The sequence below is a fragment of the Trichogramma pretiosum genome, unplaced genomic scaffold (genome assembly GCF_000599845.2).
Source record: "Trichogramma pretiosum strain Unisexual culture from Peru unplaced genomic scaffold, Tpre_2.0 scaffold58, whole genome shotgun sequence".
Taxonomy (NCBI): Eukaryota; Metazoa; Arthropoda; class Insecta; order Hymenoptera; family Trichogrammatidae; genus Trichogramma; species Trichogramma pretiosum.
Window position 1 is genome coordinate 1 of NW_019641630.1, and position 9,445 is coordinate 9,445.

At 34.1% G+C, this 9,445-nt stretch overlaps 1 protein-coding gene across 1 annotated transcript; it reads left to right on the forward strand.

Moving 5' to 3' along the window:
* Positions 1-893: 893 nt before the first annotated feature.
* LOC111693732 (zinc finger protein 271-like) lies at positions 894-4,246 on the forward strand (the record flags this gene model as incomplete). Its single annotated transcript, XM_023459236.1, has 2 exons — positions 894-1,322; positions 3,819-4,246. Coding segments are annotated over 2 exons (847 nt in total), but the record flags the coding sequence as incomplete, so codon positions are not given.
* Positions 4,247-9,445: the final 5,199 nt, after the last annotated feature.

Sequence of the window (9,445 nt, forward strand, 5' to 3'; positions counted from 1 at the left end):
TCTCACCCTCTCCTCCCACCATACCTTTTGTAAAACAAGAAAAAAAAATGTAATAATAATAATTTTCACACCGGCCTAATTCTAATTTTATACACTATATATAATCGCATGTAATTCTATCTGTAAATAACTGTAACACAAATGCAATAAAGCAAGTGTGAATACCCCTAGACGGGTCCTAACACACTATAATATAAAAAAAAAAAAAGTGAACATGACAATGTGGTTTCAGATGAAAAACCACATATTTGTGATATTTGTAAGGAGTCATTTACATTAGAATCAAGCATGATAACACACCGAGATACAATTCATAATAATCAGAAAAATTATGAATGTGATAAGTGTGAACAGAAATTCGACTTCCGAAGTCATTTGAGTAGACACCAAATACATACTACTTCAGAACACAAAAGCCACAAACATTTTCCATGTGAAAATTGCGAGAAGAAATTTGCGAAAGAATCGAGTTTGTTCACGCACCAAAAATTGTTACACAAAAATCGCGAAGATTTCTCATGTAACAAGTGCGCGAGGAAGTTTGAAAATAAATCAACTTTACTCAAGCACAATAAGATATTCCACGAAGTTTTTAAAGATTACTTATGCGAAAAATGTGCGAAGAGATTTAGTAATAAACATAGTTTGCTCTTGCACATCAAAACAGTTCACGAAGGTTCTAAGGATTTCACATATGACAAATGTAGGGAGAAGTTTAAGAAAAAATCGAACTTGCTCTTTTACCGAAAGACATTACACGAAGGATTAAAAGATAACTTATGTGACAATTGTGGGAAAAAGTTTTTAAATAAATCAAGTTTGCTCTTACACATAACAAAAATCCACGAGGATTGCAAAATTTTCTCATGCGACAAATGCGAAAAGAAATTTAGGCAAAAAAGGAATTTGCTCTTACACCACAAGATATTACACGAAGGTTGCAAAGATTACACATGTGACAAGTGCGAGAAGAAGTTTGGACAAAAAAGACATTTGCTTTCCCACCTAAAGATAGTCCATGAAAACCGCAAAGATTTTGCATGCGATAAATGCGAAAAAAAATTTGGACTCCGAGGCAATTTGAGCAAACACCAAAAGACAGTACATGAACGTCGAAAAGATTACACATGTGACAAGTGCGAGAAGAATTTTGGACAAAAAAGAGATTTGCTCGTCCATCTAAAAAGAGTCCATGAAAATAGCAAAGATTTTGCATGCGATAAATGCGAAAAAAAATTTGGACAAAAATCAGATTTGTTCAGGCACAAAAAGTCAGTACATGAACGTCGAAATGATTATGCATGTGACAGGTGCGAAAAGAAATTTAGAGATCGAAGTAATTTGATGAAACACCAAATGGCAGTACATGATGGTCGCAAAGATTTCGCATGCGATAAGTGCCAGACAAAATTTACACAAAAAGTGAGTTTGTTGACCCACTTAAAGACGGTACACGAGGGTCGGAAAGATTTCGTATGCGACAAGTGTGAGCAGAAATTTGGACAAAAATCGAGTTTGCTTAAACACCAAAGGACAGTACACGAGGGTCGCAAAGATTACTCATGCGATAAGTGCGACAAGAAATTTACGCAAAAATTTCATCAGCTTTTTCACCAACGAAGAGCCCATGAAGATCGCCACGATTATACATGCGATATGCGTGAAAAAAAATTTGGACAAAAATCAGATTTGTTCAGGCACAAAGAGATAATACATGAACGTCGCAAAGATTACTCATGTGACAAATGCGAAAAGAAATTTGGACAAAAATCGTATTTGCATGTCCACCTAAAGACAGTACACGAAGGGCGGAGGGATTAGGCATGTAAAAAGTGCGAGAAAAAATTTGGAATAAAAGCGAATTTATTTACGCATTTAAAAACAGTACACAAAAAATCGAAAAGATTACGCGTGCGACCAGTGAGCGAAGAAATTCGGACATACATAGAATTTGCTCAAACACCAAAAAACAGTTCACGAATGTCGCAAAGATTATGAATGTGACAAATGCGACAAGAAATTTATACGAAAACGAAATTTACTATTGCACCAAAAGACAGTTCACGAAGGTCGGAAAGACTGTGTGCGACAAGTGTAAGAAAATATTTGGACATAAATCGGTTTTGCTTTTTCGTCAAAAGAAAATCCATAAAGGGTGTAAAGATTAGGCATGTAAAATGCAAGAAGTAAAATATGATATAATTTTAACAATTGTAAATAAATAATATATCGATCATTACATAGACTTTTTTCTAAAATATTAATTAAAATTGTGCCAAAATTATTGAGTCTTACCTGATGTCAACCATCATTATACCTTTGTTGACAGTCTTTGTAGTGTTAGGACTTCGCATACTACTAATTACTGCTCACTATTTATTTTTCAACTAGTTCGCGAAATTTCTTCATTTTGGACGTTAATATGTTGCTTCAAATATTAGAAGTTTAAATAAACAAATCAGTAACTTAATTGTGATCATAAACGATTTTCACATCTTCCCTCGTATACTAATAAAGTTAATAATGAAAATAAATTACTTTGAATGTTGTCTTTGCTGATGAACGAGTCATCATTCCAAAAGATAAATTTTACTTATTTAATTTTTGTATCACTAAATAGAAGGATTGATTGTTTCATTTAATTCAGACACTAAAATGGAAAAAAGTGATGCGAAACCCAACGAATATTTCTCGGAAAATAATGTGAGTAAACCCGACATTATTGTTTCAGACGACAAAAAATACGTTTGTAATATTTGTCAGGAGTCATTTACACTAGAATCTAGCATGATAACACACCGAGACACAATTCACGATAGTCAGAAAAATTACGAATGTGACAAGTGTGAGCAGAAATTCGAGTTCCGAAGTCATTTGAGTAGACACCAAGTATCAGAACACAAAAGCCACAAACGTTTTCCATGTGACAATTGCGAGAAGAAATTTTTGAAAAAATCAAGTTTGCTTACGCACCAAAAATCAGTACACAAAAATCGCGAAGATTTCTCATGTAACAAGTGCGAGAGGAAGTTTGAAAATAAATCAACCTTACTCAAGCACAAAAAAATATTTCACGAAGTTTTCAAAGATTATTTATGTGAAAAATGCGCCAAGAGATTCGGAAATAAACAGAGTTTACTCGTGCATATAAAGACAGTACATGATAATAGTGATCGCGGCAAGAAATTTGAAAAAAAAACGGAATGGATTAGACACGAAAAAACAATCCACGAAGGTCGTAATAATTTTATTTTTAGGGTACATAAAAATTACTCATGTGACAAGTGCGAGAAGAAATTTGGCAAACGATGCAGTATGATTCAGCACCAAAAGACAGTTCATGAAGATCGCAGAGATTATGCATGTAACCAATGCGAAAAGAAATTTGGATTGAAATCGACTTTGCTCTTACACCAAAAGACGGTCCACGAAGGTCGCAAAGATTACACATGCGACTGGTGCGAAAAGAAATTTGGACAAAAATCGTATTTGCTTTTCCATCAAAAAACAGTTCATGAAGGTCGCAAGGACTACAAATGCGACTGGTGCGAGAAGAAATCAGGTAGTAAATCAGATTTGTTGAAGCACCAAAGGACAGTCCATGAGAATCGCAAAAATTATGCATGTGGTAAATGCGAGAAGAAATTTGGACAAATATCCAATCTGCTCACCCACCAAAAGACAGTACACGACGGTCGTAGAGATTTCGCATGTGATACGTGTGAAAAGAAATTTGGACAAAAAATAGATGTGTTCCGGCACCAAAAAACAGTCCACGAAGGTCGCAAAGATTTTGCATGCGACAATTGCCAACAGAAATTTGGAGAAAAATCGACATTGATTCGACATCGAAAAACAGTGCACGAAGGTTGCAGAAATTTTGCATGCGACAAATGCGAGAAGAAATTTGGAAGTAAATATAATTTAGTAACCCACTTGCAGGCAGTACATGAAAATCGGAAAGATTTTGCATGCTGGAATTGCGAGAAAAAATTTGGACATAAATCAGATTTGTTAAAGCACCTAAGGACAGTCCATGAAGGTCGCAAAGATTATGCATGTGACAGATGCAAGCAAAAATTTGGACTGAAAATGTCATTGATCAGACACCAACAAGCAGTCCACGAAGGCCGAAAAGACTATTCATGCGACAAGTGTAATAAGAAATTTGGACAAAAGATACATTTGACCAGACACAAAAAAAACGTTCATAATACGTGTGGCACAAATTTGTGAAGAAATGATGATTGAAAAGTGTAAATATAAATATATAATATACATGTATAATATATCTATAATTATTTATAGACTGTTTTTCAAACTTTTAATTAAATTGTATCTAATTGTTCAAATCTTACTTGGTATCAACTATCATCATCCTTTTCTTCACTGTCATTGTGGATTTTAGATTTCGCGTACGTCTTATTACTAGTTTGTGTTCATTTTTGGCTACTTGGTACCTGCATCTCTTCATGGAACGATTGGCCAATAGTTTGTTTCACATCTTGTTTGGAACTAGGAACGGATCATTTGATCCTGATTATTTCTTCTGAACGAGACGTAATTGATTGTATCAATACGTTTTACCGAAAAATTAAAGCTGAAACCACTTTATATGTTAATTTAAATCGAACAATGGTTTCTAAATTTTTTCCGAATTAGTCACAGCCACCGTAATTTTTTTTATCCTCTTCTAACCTAGGCAGTACATTTATCAACCCAAAAATCTTATTTTGAAACTCTTCAAATTGCGTGAGCGGCAAACAAAAGTTTTCATGGGGATGCGATTTTTTCCTATCTGCCACTAACATAGAAAAACATACATGCATACAACATACAACCTGAAATTTCCAGAAGAAATGATCTACAATACCTTTCATCGACAACCTGGAATATGAAAATCATCCATTAACTTAAACACCATAAACAACTCTTCATTACTGCTTTTTATGGAAAATATTTTTTCGTTGAGAAGTTCATTGCGGATTCACGTTACATATTTAAAAATTTTTCGTACGATTGATGGCAAATTCAACGTTTTTAATTTATTATGGCTTATAAGTAAATTCTATACTGAAAAATGAGTAACCTTGCCTTTTTTTCTCAGTACATAAATTCTAAAAAAATGTACGATCAATTTTATATTTAAATCTTATGAAAATTAAATACTTTTTACTTGGTATTAACTACATATAAATTTTTTTCATCAGGTTGAATAGTTTTTTTGAGTAATAAAAAATACATAAAATCATTCATGAGAGTTATTTTTTCGAAGTTTCTTATTGAGCAAGATGCAAGGAAAAAACAGTCAGAAAAGGGGTAAATTACCCCCTACCCGAAAAAACGAACCACTTTACGGATTACAGATCTAATAATTTTGTAAACTACGACCTAAAAACATAAAGTAACTTGGTCATAGTCCAGTGGGCTTAAAGTTGCCACTGATCTGTAGACAGAGTACTTGACTATAAAGCTAATCTCCACCACTAGATGACGAGTATCTTTATTGATAAATCTACAAGTGGTGAAGTAAAAATAATTGTATATAATATATATCAAATAGCTGAATTGAATGCCTTTGAAAAGCTTGTCATGCTTTAGAGCGGACTTTTTCATTACGTATCACGCTGATGTGAATGAGAAAACCAGTCAGTCAAGCAGGCTTGATCATCGTAGGTCGAAAGAATTTCCTGACTGTAAAATTCCATCCGCAAATTAACTTCGAATCAGACTGGAGGCGGACTTCGTCTTACCGCTCGTTATGTCGGACAGCAGCTCGTTGATCGACAGATCATCGTACATCGTAAATCGGGGCTTACTCCAATCATGAGATGATATAGGATAAACAGGCCTGATGGAAGTGCATCCACTGTACGTATTCTGGATCTGTCTGCAAAAAAGAGAATGAACAAATGTGATGAAAATTAATAAAAAATTGAGTCTCACGTCAGTCACGTTAGTTCGTAATTATTATTACCAAAACGATCTCCGGGGGGGGAGTTTTTTGAACTTCTGGTCGCGCTCGAGGCTCAGTGCTCAGGCCACAGCGGCACTTGTCACTTCAGGTCAGTCTAAACGGTCTTACCCTGCACAAAACATAATACTCCACACACGAAGGGAATTTTTCAAAGCAGTGTCCACGGTGGTTCTAACGTTTTACCTTTGACCGTGATTGAGTTTAGTTATTTTGCTTCTTCCTAAAGGAAGCTCTATGATGTCGTAGAACCATGAGATATCGTAGGAAAATTTGGTTGACTTATTGAACTTAGATTGAATTCTCAAGATACGTGCAAATAATAATAATAATAATAATATTTATGGGTCAAAATAATACTTTTTTACAAAACCGTGCGCACGTATGTCACCGATCTTGACGCGCTTTTGGTATGTTATAGTACATGGTAAAAAGGTCCCAAAAAAAAATTTTTAGACCCCCTCCCCCCTCCTACCCCCCACTTCCGGTATAAACGTCCATTTTCGATCTATATTTTTTCTGAGGACATGAAGCAAGTAAAAAATCTGAAAAAATTCATAAAAATACTTTTCCACAATCCAAACAACCTTGAATTTTTTCAGATTTTTTGAGTGCTTCAGGCCTTCAGATAAAATCATTGAAAATTTCAAAAATCGAGATACGGCGGTATGAGCCGATGTAGTACTCGGAAATTTTTTCAGTTATTTTTCGCATTAAAAAACATAACCTCAATTTTTTTCAGATTTTTTCAGATTACCTAACGCACCTTTTGAAGCCAAAAACCGATTTTTTTGACGAAAATAATTTTTTTAGGACAGTACGGAGCCTCGAAAAATCTGAAAAAAATTTTTTCTTGTTTTTTTCATCAAAATACGTAATCTCAAATTTTTTCAGATTTTTTAATTGAAGGCGATAGCTTCTAGGGCCGAAAAATGCTATTTTTAACAAAAAATGGTTCCTAGAACCCGATGGTTCCGGTGAAAAAATTTGAAAATATTTTTTTTGAATTCCTTGTCAAATTTTAATAAATTTTGACCGTTTCAAAAGTTCGATTGAAGCTTCCTAGCTCATTTTAGAGCATCAAACGAGTTTTATCATTCCTTAATGTCTTCAGAAACGTCTTCAGATATTTTGCACTAATCTTTGTCCTGCTCTAAAATGAGCTAGGAAGCTTCAATCGAACTTTTGAAACGGTCAAAATTTATTAAAATTTGACAAGGAATTCAAAAAAAATATTTTCAAATTTTTTCACCGGAACCATCGGGTTCTAGGAACCATTTTTTGTTAAAAATAGCATTTTTCGGCCCTAGAAGCTATCGCCTTCAATTAAAAAATCTGAAAAAATTTGAGATTATGTATTTTGATGAAAAAAACAAGAAAAAATTTTTTTCAGATTTTTCGAGGCTCCATACTGTCCTATAAAAATTATTTTCGTCAAAAAAATCGGTTTTTGGCTTCAAAAGGTGCGTTAGGTCATCTGAAAAAATTTAAAAAAAATTGAGGTTATGTTTTTCAATGCGAAAAATAACTGAAAAAATTTCCGAGTACTACATCGGCTCATACCGCCGTATCTCGATTTTTAAAATTTTCAATGATTTTTTCTGAAGGCCTGAAGCACTTAAAAATTCTGAAAAAATTCAAGGTGGTTTGGATTATTGAAAAGTATTTTTGTGAATTTTTTCAGATTTTTTAATTGCTTCGTGTCCTCAGAAAAAATATAGATCGAAAATGGACGTTCATACCGGAAGTGGGGGGTAGGAGGGGGGAGGGGGTCTAAAATTTTTTTTTGGGACCTTTTTACCATGTACTATAACATACCAAAAGCGCGTCAAGATCGGTGACATACGTGCGCACGGTTTTGTAAAAAAGTATTATTTTGACCCTTATACTAGTTAAGTACTTAGTACGTAAGCAACTTATTTGGATGCAATTGGTTCTTAGCACGTTGTTTTTTATAAGCTCAAAATGAAGATTAAATTTTTTCAAATATTGTAAGTATGAGTAAATAAATCGCTAACTTAATTGTAAACAACGTGATCATATACAATTTTCACATTGTCCCCTCGAACACTGATAATGATTATAATGAAAATAAATTAGTTTGAATGTTGTCTTTCTCAATAATACAAGCTTGTACAATTCGAAAACGTAAATTTCACTTGTTCAATTTTCGTTACATTATAATATAGAAGAATCTATCATTTAATTCAGGCATTAAAATGGATAAAAGTGAGAGAAAACTCGAAGATTTCTCGGAAAATAAAGTGAGTAAACCTCACATTATTGTTTCAGACGACAAACAACATATTTGTGATATTCATCAGGAGGCATTTACACTAGAATCAAGTATGATAAAACACCGAGACACAATTCACGATAATCAGAAAAATTACGAATGTGACAAGTGTGAACAGAAATTCGAGTTCCGAAGTCACTTGAGTAGACACCAAGTATCAGAACACAAAAGCCACAAAAATTTTCCATGTGACAATTGCGAGAAGAAATTTTTGAAAAAATCGAGTTTGCTTACGCACCAAAAATTAGTTCACAAAGATCACACAGATTTCACGTGCAACAAGTGTGAGAGAAAATTTGATAATAAATCAACTTTACTCAAGCACAATAAGATATTCCACGAAGTTTTCAAAGATTATTTATGTGAAAAGTGCGCCAAGAGATTCGGAAATAAACAGAGTTTACTCGTTCATATAAAGACAGTACATGATAATCGTGATCGCGGCAAGAAATGTGAACAAAAAACGGAATGGATTAGACACGCAAAAACAATCCACGAAGGTCGTAATAATTTTATTTTTAGGGTACATAAAAATTACTCATGTGACAAGTGTGGGAAGAAATTTGGATTGAAATCGACTTTGCTCTTACACCAAAAGACGATCCACGAAGGTCGCAAAGATTACGCATGCGATAAATGCGAAAAAAAATTTGGAATCCGAGGCAATTTGAGCAATCATCAAAAGACAGTACATGAACGTCGAAAAGATTACACATGTGACAAGTGCGAGAAGAAGTTTGGACAAAACAGAAATTTGCTCGTCCATCTAAAAACAGTCCATGAAAATCGGAAGGATTTTGCATGCGATAAATGCGAAAAAAAATTTGGACAAAAATCAGATTTGTTCAGGCACAAAAAGACAGTACATGAACGTCGAAATGATTATGCATGTAGTAAATGCGAGAAGAAATTTGGACAAATATCCAATCTGCTCTCCCACCAAAAGACAGTACACGACGGTCGTAGAGATTTCGCATGTGATGCGTGTGAAAAGACATTTGGATACAAATGGGTTATGATTCAGCACCAAAAGACAGTACACGAAGGTCGCAAAGATTTTGCATGCGACAATTGCCAACAGAAATTTGGATTAAAATCGACTTTGCTCATACATCAAAAAACAGTGCACGAAGGTTGCAGAGATTTTACATGCGACAAATGCGAGAAGAAATTCG